The sequence below is a fragment of the Myodes glareolus genome, chromosome 5 (assembly GCF_982192425.1).
Source record: "Myodes glareolus chromosome 5, mMyoGla1.1, whole genome shotgun sequence".
Lineage (NCBI taxonomy): Eukaryota > Metazoa > Chordata > Mammalia > Rodentia > Cricetidae > Myodes > Myodes glareolus.
The window spans coordinates 67,149,109-67,162,624 of record NC_142030.1 but is presented as its reverse complement, the minus strand read 5'-3'; the positions used below and the strand labels follow the sequence as shown (position 1 = coordinate 67,162,624).

At 37.7% G+C, this 13,516-nt stretch overlaps 1 protein-coding gene across 6 annotated transcripts in view; it reads right to left on the bottom strand.

Moving 5' to 3' along the window:
- The window catches only part of Rasal2 (RAS protein activator like 2), a 267,727-nt gene that overhangs the window by 13,766 nt on the left and 240,445 nt on the right, over positions 1–13,516 (bottom strand). For 4 of the 6 annotated variants that reach the window (XM_085688048.2, XM_048420873.3, XM_085688052.2 and 1 more), the window contains 3 exons: positions 11,441–11,640; positions 9,660–10,521; positions 562–696 (listed from right to left, as the gene is read on the bottom strand). In XM_085688048.2, the coding sequence (XP_085544174.1) occupies positions 562–696; positions 9,660–10,521; positions 11,441–11,640 (1,197 nt within the window). The remainder of the gene's footprint in view (positions 1–561; positions 697–9,659; positions 10,522–11,440; positions 11,641–13,516) is intronic. The other 2 variants (XM_085688049.2, XM_048420874.3) reach the window with 1 other exon arrangement.

The following is a 13,516-nucleotide window of genomic DNA, read 5'->3' as shown; positions in this document are numbered from 1 at the left end:
GAGTTGGAGACCAGAAGACTGAATTTTAAGCCAGTATAGGGGTGTGTGTGAGATTCTGTCTCAGAAAACAAACAAACCCATAGGCCTCAAAAATATTATATAAAACTCCTCAAATAACATATATCTTTTAAATAATTATCTATATAGCTAGACAGTCTTTGCAAAAAAACAAAACAAAACAAAACAAAACAAAACAAAAGAACAACTAAAATATAAATTGACTGTTCCCAAGATTTAGATTGTCTGGTCCTAAAATAAATTGTGAACTTGAAGATGGAAAGTTTACAGAAACAATAAACATTCAACTAAAATAGTGAGAAACACGTATCAGAGTTCTTTCTAAATTAATGCAGCCTACATTAAAAGTTATGTCACTCCTCCTTGACATAAGACACTACTGACTTATGATACACAGATGTGATGGTTAATACAAGATAGAGACAAAGGCCTGGGTTATATAGTGAGCCCCACGCCAAGTTTTGTTTTCTCATTTTCGTTTTTGTTTTTAATCATCTATCAGTTGTGGGGCCATTAAGTCAACAAAGACAAATTAGGTTTTACCTTCTCAGCATGCTTGGCTTCATCTTGATTTTGTTCTGTTTCTTCCACATCTTCTTCATACTGTCCATTGTTCAGAACCCAGGCTGCTGTCCTTTCTACTGGAGACATTGTGGCAGAATCCACAGGTGATTGAACCTACATCAGAGATTTTTTTATTATCATTTCCAAATACTAGTTATGCTTCAGAACGACAATGTAAGTGTTTCAGTTCTAGGTAAGAGTCTATTAATGCTAGGGCCAGGGAGTAGGGAAAGAGAATATGCATCTATATTAGGATAAACCATTCTGAATTCATACATATAACTTCCAACAAACATTCTTTTTTTTCCTTATAAAGAAAGCCTAAACGTTGCTAATTTTCTCGGCAAAACAAATGTTGTCAGCTATGAAGTTAACCCATCGAAGCTAGGATGACAGAAGACAAGAAAGGACAAGCTGAACGCTCAGATGATGGAATGTCTGTTGAACCACGGAAAACCATGGACTACAAAACTGGCTGTTGCTAAGTAAGCTCACAGATGTACATATCAGAACGCCAATTCTGAGCTTTTATATTCATCATTTAGAGAAAGAGAAGTGATGATATTTATTACTTTTCTAGAAACTGACGTCCTGGTGTGTTAGGACCGTTTAAGAGTCTGTAGGCAAGAAACGTCCTGGACCTTTTCTGTTTGTTTGTTTAGCTGTGTTGGATACAGAGCTCAGGCTTTGTATGTGCTCTAGGCAAGTGCTCTACACTAAACTATGTCTTCAGCACTACAAAGCTTGTTAGGACACAAGATCAAACTATGAATTCCAGATGGTCTAAGCCTCTAGTCAGGATAGCAAGATAAATGGCCTTTCTTATCTTTCTCAATACAAATATGCAGAGTGTTAAAAAATTCGAGTTTTGAGCAGCAACTCTGCCACTTAGTAACTAAAACATTTAATCTCTTAAATTCTATTGTCCTCATCTATCGAGTGAAGACGCCGTCATCGTCACCATTCCCAGGCCGACCTGGTCCTCTCACAGGAACTCTGTGTGTTGGTAAAACTGCACGTCAACGTTCTTTGTAACTTAAGAGTGTTAGTTTTCTAGGCTGCCAGAGACAGGAAGAAGATGTATATATGCTATATGTGTATATGTATAAGAGTGAGGAAAAATGAAGAGGAAGTGGGGTGAGTGTATGTGCAATAGTAAGAAAAATCTGTGTGGTTATGTTAGCTTTTTAAATTAAAATGGTTTTGAGGAATAACTCTAATTTTCATAATTGAAGAGAATTTTCTCTCCCATACCAAGCTATACATTTATTTTATTTTTGTCTTTCAAGACAGGGTTTCTCTGTGTAGCTTTGGAGCCTGTTCTGGAACTCGCTCTGTAGACCAGGCTGGCTTCAAACTCAAAGATCCACCTGCTTCTGCCTCCTGAGTGCTGGATTAAAGGTGTGTGCCACCACCACCCAGCAGCCAAGCTATACTTTAAGAAACTTTATAACATTCTAGACTAGAACTCAGCTAACCTCTAAATAAAAGGGAATTTTGATGCCTGTGAAGGTTAGAAGGAAAGATGAAAAGCCTGTCTTCAGACACTTTATAAAAACACAAAGGCTAAAACACAAAGGCTTTTAAAACACAAAGGCTGTCTTAAAGGTTTGAAGGAGAACTCTGCTCAGTAAGAATGACTTCACGCTTGAGGAAGGGTGAAGTTTACATAAGTACACACACACACACACACACACACACACACACACACTTGTATTGACTGTGTAGAAATTCCCTCTCTAAAGTCATGATTTAACATTTGTACGTTTTAGTCTTAAATTTCAGTAACTTTGTACTTAAAATTCTACTTCAACTTCTACTAAAGTTATAGAAATGCTTAATATACTTCATTTATTTATGAGCCACTTTTTGCTATATCTAACTTATTACGAACATTTATCGCTTTTAAAAATAACCTTTTAGTTACCTAAGCCGCTATGCTAAGCAATATCAGTAGAGCCATGAGTTTGATACTCTAGCAGTATGCACTTATATATTCAGATATTAAAGGTTATATTGTTCAAACATGTATCATTTACATAATTAAGTAAATACCTATTTATACTTAAATCATTTTTTAACATAATACTTTGGGAACTCTGGCCTTCTGGATGCAGTGTCACTACAAAAGGAAAGAACTATTCATATCAAAAGTTACGATATTTGAGCATGGTGGCACATGCCTCTAATTCCAGCACTGGAGAGAAATAGGCAGGGGTCTCTGTGTATTTGAGATCTGCGTGGTCTATACAGTGAGGATAGCTAAGACTACATAGAGAAAGGCCCTGACTCAAAAAACTAAAAGTTGTAAGAAAAACAAGACAGAGAGTGAAAACATTTTGTAAATTGCAAATACGTTATACACAAATACATGTGTAGTTCTCTGCATGCTGAATGCAAAGAGCACAGTGCAATGAACTGTTTCAGAGAAACGGAAATATTGGGTTTAACTTTCTCATACAAAACAAAAAGGGTAGCACTGAATCATAAAGAACTGATCGATATCAATGTTTAAAGGAGACAAATGGCTTTTTATCTTTACAATTATATTACTTCAGCACAGTTAGGGCAGATGGAAGCTGCTAGACTAGGATTTTCTATTTCACAGCAGTTTGAGATAAAGTAGCTACTTTGCAAGCTACTAATAACATTATTAAGAATTTATTAATTAAGGCAGTTATCCAATAGCTTCCTGCTTTCAATGGTTAATAAGATACTGAACAAACTTTCTTTTCCTGTCGTTTATTATGCATAACTTTATTACCTATAACTCTCCTTAGTTCTAAATGAATAGTGTGCCTAAGAACATACAGATATCACCTTGAAAAGCATATTAAAAACAAGACAGAAAAAATGTAGGTGGTCTAGGCTTGAGATGCTCTGTGAGATTTTAAAGCAAGGGTCGGTTCACACCACTAACGATGGTGGTAGCTATTGTACTTTTAGGAGGACTAACATGATACCCAGTGAACTGTGAGAGATTGGGCAATGAGAACTGGACATCTCAACTCTTCCTAATTTATTGGTTGAATTTTACTCTGGGTAAAGTGTCAAAATAAGTAAAATTGACAAGATGGATCAGATCAGTTTTATTCTGTTTATATCATTCTTTAGAAAATCATGGAAATCATGGAAAATATGGAAGTCAAAAGTAGCTACTGTACTAGAGTGGAAGAAAACAGAGGTAGTTTTGGTTCAAAAGTATTAGAATATGTGCACTACAGAAAATCTATAAACTGTCTTTTATAGCTTTTCTTTAAAAAAAATACTAATTTGGAGCTGGAGTTACAGGTTTGTGAGTTTTGTGAGCTGCCACATAGGTGTTGGGAATTCAACCCAGGACCTCTGCAGGAGCAGTGAGTGCTCCTAACCACTGAGTTATTTTTCCAGTCTTGTTATTTTTTTTCTTTTGGTCTCACACGTGCTGATATCTCCAATTATATCACCACCAAACAAACAGCACTACATCATACAATTTTTTTCAACTACAGTGACTACTTCAATGTATGAGAAATGTTCAGTAAAATTTTATATATTAACACTGAGTTTTCTTCAGAATCCACTGCACTGTTAAAAGAAGGACACTGTTCTTCCCATAGCCCTTTGGAAGGACATCAAAGGTTTTTCATTAACAATCATCCCATTTCCTTTTTATAAGCTGGATATATAACAAAGTTTATTATCCCATGGTCAAAGGAATGGAAGAGAACGGCTGGTAAGTGGTTCAATTTCATCTTGCGTAACTGTAGCCTTAGGAAGAACATTGATAGTTGCCTGACTTTCAAGAGGTCATAAATAAAAACGAAGGGTAGAAAAGACAGAAAAAGGAGGAGATTCTACAATCTCCTTTGAGTTGATGCTATGTAGGTTTCCCCTGGGAAAACAGTGCTCGAGGACAGAGAGGCCCGATACAACAGTTCTGCTGACACAACAGTTCGTCACAGCCTGGCTCTGCTGGGACAGCTGGCAACAGGCCAGCTCCTCTGCTCCTTGTGGGTCTTTACTAGATATAAACAGCACTTGGTTTCAGTTTCTTCATAGTCTGAAATAAATTCTCATAAATGAAAAACCAGTTTGGTATCAACACCAAAGTAACTAAACTCTCATGGTTCTTAAAGAGTTTGGTTAGAAGCGTTTTCAGGAAATCCAAATGTGAAAACAGAAGCACGATACTTGAAGGGTGTGTTACACGTCTATCTAAAATGGTTTTCAAATTCAAATTTCTGATATACTAAGTCTGAACAACTCAAATATTTAAAATAAGTAAAGTCTATTATTTATACAAGATACATGATATGTAAAAAATAAGTAAGAGAAGAAATGAAAGGAAAAAAAGAAATCTAGACAGAGGTTTAATAGGTCAAAATATTCCAAATTTCTTGAGGAAGAATTATTTCTTACTAAAGTGTTTTGTTAGGATTTTCTTTCCTTCCTACTCACTATTTGAGAAGATTGAAGCCAGCCACACTGCTGACAAAGGCTCTCTATTGTGCTAAGATACAAATGGAATTTGCATGGGACACAGCCACTGATAATTATACAGAACAATCCCCACAAAGAAATTCTCTAGGTTGGGAGAAAGAAAAGAAATTCTCAACACAATTTGCAATTAAAATATGTACAGGAATTTGCCTTAAAAATGTGCTGATTACAGAGAGGACGCGTGAGATGAAAATCACAAGAAATGGAACGATAATAAAAAGAGTCACAACACATTCCAAAGAATAAGCCGTTTACTTACTGGACAGAAAAATCACTGCAGAAAATTCACAAACTTGGATAATCAAAACACTAGGTTTCGATTTCTATGATAGTGGCTGCTATCAGCATGGTCTAAATGAAGATGAATATTTTAAATTTGTGCCAAGACATTTCACTGTTGCTGTGCCCCAGTTCATGGTAGTACAGCCATTCCCTACTTCATTAACGGCTGTAATAGAAAAATTTTAAATTAAATTTGTTTTTGAAGATGATACACATCTATTGCCTCCTACTTATCTAGACAGTCTTATGTTCACTTGTGGAAGCATGTTTTGTGCTTGTGTAATAGGTGTATTTTCTATAGAAAAAATACTGTAAGTAGCAACTGATCTTAGGCAAATGCATTAAAAATTATAAGCACAAGTACTTTGTGATAGGACTACATGATGGAAGAAAGCAAAATAGGAGGCAGAAGTAACAGGAGGAAGATTAAAGCATGCTTTTGAAAGAAAAGTTTATTTAGTACAATGTGTGGGGAAGTCGGGTAGATAACAGCAAGAGTACTGCCTACCCAAAGAAGAGAATTTTGATTTTCCTTTTCCTTTCAGGACCGAACTGAATCAATGTCCTTATCAATGAGAACTTTTCTACCTCTACCTCATCCTCACTGCCCTCTAGCTGCCCTAAGCTAGAGGGAATGTTGCATTTCATCTCTAAAATTACTTAGCTCTTCATTCTTCTTCCAATAAATACTTTAGTTCTCTGAAAGTAGTTACCATCAACCAGAAGGTAGCACAGAAACATGTGATGAAAGTAAATTACAAGAAGGCTTACACAAATGAAGGTCTTTCAGCAAGAATCATGTACATTTCTGTATAAATATTTGTGTGTATATAAAAGACATGCAGGCCAGCTGTGGTGGTACCAGTCTGGGGAACCTTAGGAATAAGTAGGATGAGTATAGCTTCTGGCCAGCTTGAGCTATATACACATGGAGTATACATGATTTGTCCTTAGATAATCCTATTAGATCAATGGATCAGTACAACCTTGTGAAACATAATACACTAAAAGGAAGAACTCAACCTTGAGGAGCTTTGTTCCTCCAGAAAGAATAATCACCTGAGACATTCTTCCTTGAAAGTTGGCTTTCAGAATAAGCTTAAGCTTATTCTCAACTTCTGCATCTAAGGATTCTGCAAATGTCCAACTTTTAAAATAAATATCAATGCAAGGGCAGGGGGAAAACGTTCTGCTATAGTAATAATAGGGTAGAGCTAAATCAGGAAGTACATCCCTATAAAAATGTAGCTATATTACATAGATGAACCGAGATTTTATTATAGTCTCCCTGAGCAGTTATTTTATTCCCTAAAAGTATGTCATAGAATTCTTTTAATCATGAACGCTTTAGAATTTATACAGATAAATATGTTAAAAAAAAATCCCAAGAGAGAGGACAGGGGCTCATCAGTCCTCACCTAAAGCTGGAGAGCTACTAACAGTCGATAGCTTCTTGAAGATTTTTCTGTTTAAAGGAATGTGTCCCCTTGTAGGCACGCTCCAGTCTAGAGGACGGCCACACCCATGAATATACAGGTAATGTTGGAAGGACATGGAAGGTAGAGGGTGAGGGGATGGGAGTGGGAGAAGAGTATCATCAAAATACATGTTCGCATGTATTAAGTTCTCAAAGAATTAATGAAAATATATACATAGTATACCCAGAAGTTCCAAAACTAGTTGAGGGGCCACGTGGGGGAATTTCAAGTGAAAGGGACAGACTTTAGGTAGTATGATGGAGGAAAGGGAAATAAAGGGACAGGAAAGGTTAAATGGTGGTTGGGGTGGGAAGAGAGCACAGAGGAGGTGGTATGGATAACTAACACTAAAGACCTCTGAAAATGCCTCATGGAAACCTACTACTGAAGATGCTTACACACACACACACACACACACACACACACACACACACACACACATTCATTTATATAAGGAATTTAAATGGAATTACTCAATAAGGGAAGTACATTGGGGAGAGAAGGGTATGCCTCACTCAGGCACCAGACACCATAAGCAATCAAATAAAAGGGTAAATGCTAAGTCAGGTTACCTTGTTTTGAAATGTTGGTCAGCAGGACCCCATAGACCCCAGGCAAACATTAGAGGCTATAGCCATTGCTCTTGGCTTCCCTTGAGACCTTGAAAGATGACCCTATTACTGAAGACAGTTGAGCTGCTACTGACCTGGAAGCTTCATCCCCACTGACTAGTTCTCATAGTTCTGGAAGGCTCTATGCATGCTACTGGGGGGAAGGGGGGAATCAACAGTCTTCCCAACCGTGAACCCTATGATCTACAATAACAACTGGTTTGGCAAGACATGTCTAGGGCTAGAGAGATGGCTCAGTGGTTAAGAGCACTGACTGTTCTTCCAGAGGACCCTGGTTCAGTTCCCAGCACTCACATCACATCTCACAACTGTCTGTAGCTCCAGTTCTAGGGGACCTGACACCCTCACACTGGTATATATGCAGGCAGAATACTAATGAACATTATAAAACACCAATGAACATTATTTAAAAAAGGTATGTCTAAAGAGCAACTAAAGTCTTAGGATTTAAAGCCTGTTACATAGACAGAACTCATGCCTGGTAGTATTAACTGGGCCCAAATCCCATCACTGGTTAGGCAATAGTTCTTAAAGGACAACTTAATATTATCCTGCAAAATAAACACAGTATGAAACTGACACCCTTAATTTCTTATCTTTATACCAACCCTAATGAGAGAAGCTTCTTTCTGTAGTAGATGGTGATTAATATAGAACCACAACAGGCCAGTGTGTAGAGAATAAAGACTCTGAAGTGCTTAGCTCTAAATGAGACATCAATACACACATCTCCCCCACTTCAAGGCTCAGGGATCATCAGTGAAGAGCGGAGCAGAAAGAATATAACAAAAAGATGTAGCTGATTTTGTGAAACATTATTTGCTGGACATGACAGAACCATACATACATTAACTCATAGCAGCTGTCACTACATGTACACGATTAAGCCAGTCTAAATCCCAACATAGCCGGTGAAGGGATCACTAAGTTCTACAACTAGCTGAGATGCCACTGGCACCTGATTGTTTCTGGGGAAGGGAAAGTAAGTTGTCTTTAGGGATGGGGCTCTTGAAAAACTATCCATGCTCCAATATGTAGTCCTATACCTAAGAGGACTCAAATGTTTTGTTTTTGAGAGCGTGAACACACGGGACTGGGATAGAAAAGTGGTGTTGGAGGACAGGGAGAAGCTGGAGGGGAAGGAATGGGAATGGAGTTGATCAAAATACATTATATATATGCAAGTTCTCAAAGAATAAAAATATTCAAGCCAGGCAAAGTGGTGCAAAGCTATAATCTCAGTGCTCAGGAGGCAAAGGTAGGCTGATTTCAGTGAGTTTAAGGTCATTCAGGGTTACTTAGTGAGACCTGCCTCCAAAACTAAGTAAATAAATAATAAAATATATATTAAAAATTCCACAAATACAAATTACAAATTTTTTAGAAAATAAACTCTTTTAGAAGAAACAAACATGGGGGGGGTGGAGGAAGAGAGACCTCTAAAGTTATTAGCTTATATCTAAGGGCAAAATAAGATAAATTATTAAAAATGTCACACATAATTCAAAATATCATACATCTGCACTCTGGGCAAATAAAATTTCAAAATGTATCAGGACTGGTGTGATATCAGCTGGACTTGTCCATGTATGTAGTAATATAAGGGATGTGCAAATATTTCAAGTAGTTATCAACCATCTGTATTTCTGTATTTTTTCCTCTTTACCTTGTCTCTCTAGGTGTTCAGTTGTTTATCTTTTGAGCTAATTCCAGGAAAAGGCACACGGGACTTGACATTTCCACAGGGAGTTGGGGGATGAAGTGAAGGGCATTTATATTAAATTGTAAGCTCAGAATGGAAAACTTTATTCTGGAAGTTTAAGGAAAAATTAAGAAGGTTCAATTTCCATATTCCCTAAATACAGTTGATTTGACTGGAGATCTTCTATATAGCTGTGTAATTATTTGCCCAATGCCGTAGTACTGCTCTAAACATACCCTGAAGAAGCAGCTCTGTTCCTCATGGAAAAGAAATGCCTCTTGGGTGTTTGTTAGTCTCCTAAGGGTAACAAGTCAAGCCCTGTTCTGCTCTTACCTAGTTAGAACCTTCCAAATCTTTCCATTTCTTTCTTCCATTTAAAAGTTACAGAAATATTCTTAAGTGGAAACCTTGTTTTCAATTTGATTTCTGGACACTTTATATATAAAGAAACAACCCAGTTGTTCATCCAAGCAGAAGCCAAAGCCATGTAGCATACTCTACCTGCTGTGTCTGTTGTCTCTGGATTGCTCTCACTTTGGGAACAGGGCTCTCTCTGGAGGAAGAGGACTGCTGCCTGGATCGGCTTCCATTCTGCACAGGTTCAGCCACTAGGGCTGCAGATGCCACTGACATGCTCCCTGTGCTACGTAAGGAAGCACTGTGTGGAAGGGATGGAGGAGCTTTGGCTCGGGCACCTAACCCAGCCTGGTCCATTTTTCGGATTTGGGACTGCCCAGTACTATTTTGTCGAGGCAGAGCAAGAGGTATGTGTCTGTCTGGTACAGTGTGCCGCCTGGAGAAGTCTTCACTGTGCGAGCTTCTTTTGGTGAAATCTTCCATGCTGCTATTGCTGGGTCCACTGAGTTTGAAGTCTTCACTATTGCTTTGGCTTCTAGAACTGGCAGTGCTTAGGTTCTCCAAACTAGAATCTACAGAGGCCTTTGGCATTGTTGGAACTGGGTTGTTGAGGTGATAAACAGGGTTCTGGAATGACAAGGGCTGGAGACTTCCTGGCTGGTTCAAGGCTGGGTGCAGGGGTCTTCTCACTTGAGGTGCACTCTGGGGAGTGCTTTGGGCTTCCCGAAGTTGTTTGATGCTAGCCACCTGGGTTATAGAAAGCTGGCTTCCTGCGAGGCGCATAGGCACATCAAGCATGACAGATGCATGCTCCACCTGAGCAGCATGAGTGTCCTGGAGGTCCATGAGGGAGATGCTCCGGCCATTAGGAAGGCTGTTTTCCTTTTCATCCTTTTCAGAGTAAGTCATGCTCTGGGAGGAGGCTTGCTGAACCAACAATAATGTTTTCCCTCTGAAATAGCTGTCTGTATTCTCCTGGCTTGGAGATTTTAGTTTATGTAAATCACTGTGGAAAAGGAATGGCCCCTTAATTACTCTTGAGGCAAATTCAACATAATTAATAGTTCTTCAGTTTGGGCATAAGACTCTTTTGAAGTTTCACAGGCCCAATAGGAAGTTACATTTCTTTAGAAACTCAGACTTCATCATTCATCACTATAATCCTTAGAATAAAATCTAGCATTACTAGTTTTCTTCCAAAGGTTGAAATAATATTCCTCCCACCACTGTCTTCAGTTTTTAATGAGTTAGAACACTCTCTCAAATATCCTAAATCATACTTAGTTCTGTCCTAACCTTCAGAGAATATCTGTTCATTGCTAAAGGCATAAATCATTCCAATTCAGAGCACAAAGTTGAGGGTTCAACATTTTATCCACCTATTCAGCAGGCATAGACAACTCTAAAGTGGTTTTAACTGAGGGTCTAGGGCAGTGGTTCTTAACTTGTAGGTCTTAAACACGTTGGAGGTTGCTTATCAGATATCTTGCATATCGGGTAATTACATTCCAATTCATAACAGTATCAAAATTACAGTTATAAAGTAGCAAGAAAATTATTTTACAATTGGGGGTCATCACAACATGCGGAACTGAATTAAAGGGTTGCAGCATTAGGAAAGTTGAGAACCACTGTTCTAGGGAGTAGTAGATTACACAAAAACATCAATTTTATAATAGCCCTTCATCTTCCATGAAACACGACAGACAGATCTCTGTATATATTTATACTATAAAATGTTATACTATAAAAAGTAATACTGGCTGTTGTGCATTGTGTCAAACAACTGGATTAATCTCAGACGATTTTTTTTATTTGCTCACTGCTTATAAGTTGCAAACTTAAAAAAAAATAAGGTAAGTAGGTTCTGTGAAATTTAAACATTATCTGTTTGAGGAGCAGCATTCAAATTCTCTCTTTCATACCTGTCAGTGGGGTCTTCAAATATCTTCTGCAGCCCAGAGGAGAGGCTTCCACTGACATTTGGACTGGAGCTGTGCTCAGCAAAGCGTCTCAGCTGCTGTTGTATTGGTGTAGGATTAGTCAGAGACTTGGTAATATCAGCAAGAACACGAGGGAGAGGCCCCAGTTTTGCCACAGTTGCCTGTAGGAAGGAATTTTCACCCTAATTGGACAATAAGCATTGTGACATCCACAACATATGTTTTGGGGACAATGATGCCCATTGATGGAAGGATGTAGGTTGGAGGGAGGGTAGGTATTGTACATGGGAGTGGCAAGTTCATAATGCATTGTTATGGAGCAGCAGAACCATGGCGTCGAGATGAATGGAGGAGGCGGAACAAGGTGCAGTAGACATTGAGGAAAGAAAGGAAATAGAAATTAGGATTATGCAAATAAAAATTAAAAGTCATGCTCAAAACAAACAAACAAACTATTGCCATTCCGACTAAAATATGCATGCAAAGCACACTAAGTCTTTGAGTGACTACCAGACCAAGATGGAGAGGGAAAGGGAAGAACCAAACACCTTTTAACCAAAGGAACTTCGGGATCAGATGACTGCCAGTGTGATGAAACTTCTGAAGGAAAAGGATTATGTGAGGAAAGCAATGCATGCCAACATACAGGAAGGTGCTGCACTCAGGGACCCAGAGAACTGCAGGATGTGCAGTCAGTTCACAGTACAATCCACTATCCCAGTCAATCTTGGGAACCTTGACTCACTGTCAACTGAGTCTTTTGTTAAAAACCAAACCAGCCCAAAATAGTAAAATCAGGGGGTTTTCTCTCCTCTCAGATGTGTCTAGATATACTCCTGGTTCCCATGACTAAAGACTAAAAATGAAGAAGTGTGTTCACATAGAAAAACCTGTTAAAAAAAAGACTTTGATCATGAACAAACTAGACCTATTTCATAAAATAATTGTATGCGTATCTTACTGATGTAGCTATCTGAAAAACACCTTTTAAAATAATTGTTTTATCTTATCTTAATCATTTTTTTCCCCTAATGGCATTCTTATCCTCATGGGTTCTCATGGAATCCCTCAATCACTATGCAGTTTAGGATAAGCAGCCATGGATACCCTTAGATTGTTATCTTCTCAATGATCAGTGTATCTGGCAATCAAACCCAGGCCCTTGTTCATGCCAGGCAGGTACTCTATCATTATATTATACTGTGTGTTTTCCTTGCTGACATTCAGACCTAAGGTCTTCTCATGCCCATGCCAGGCAGGTGCTTTAACACTTAGCTCCATGCTCCAGGTAAGTGGCACTCTTCCACTCTGCTTGGGTAGGTATGAATGTCATCTGAAGAATGCCTTTACTTGCTCAACAATGCTAAGCTAAGAGTCACATAAGAAGAATTTACTTTCCACGTAACTTCAACTGAGTATCTACACAGCATTTCTTAAAGTAAAGAAGTAGTTCTTGAGGATCAAGAAAGGTTTATTGTTTTATAAACATTTTAAGTACTAGTGGGCATACTGACAACTATATTTTTTCTAGAAAGTAAAATTTACTAAGAAGTTTATTCCTATACATTATTAGATAATAACATTTTATAGATAAGAAAATTTAAGGAAAATAAATCCTTACAGAAAAATAACATTGACTACTGAACTATTCTATACTATAGAATCTATTCCTCTTTGCAAAATCCAGAATGAAGAAAATGATTGGTATGTTTTACACTTAGTTGTTAAAATGAAATAAAGTTCATTTGCCATAAGAAAATGATTATTTTTGTGTTCTTAATCACATTGGTAGATCTGTATTTTCAGATCCTATGTGATTCATACTGCTGAAAATTATATCCAACCCTGACTTACACAACGGGAAGAACAATTTCCCCATGGTGAAATTAACTTGAATATGATGAACAATATTTTTTAAACTTGTACTTTAAAAAAGATCTTGTCTTTAGAAATTATCAGGTGAAGTTTCTTATACATGGATAAAGATGCATATACTAATATCTGATAATAGTTTCTAGGCAAGTTGTCATATATATAAATCTACAGAATATTTGATTA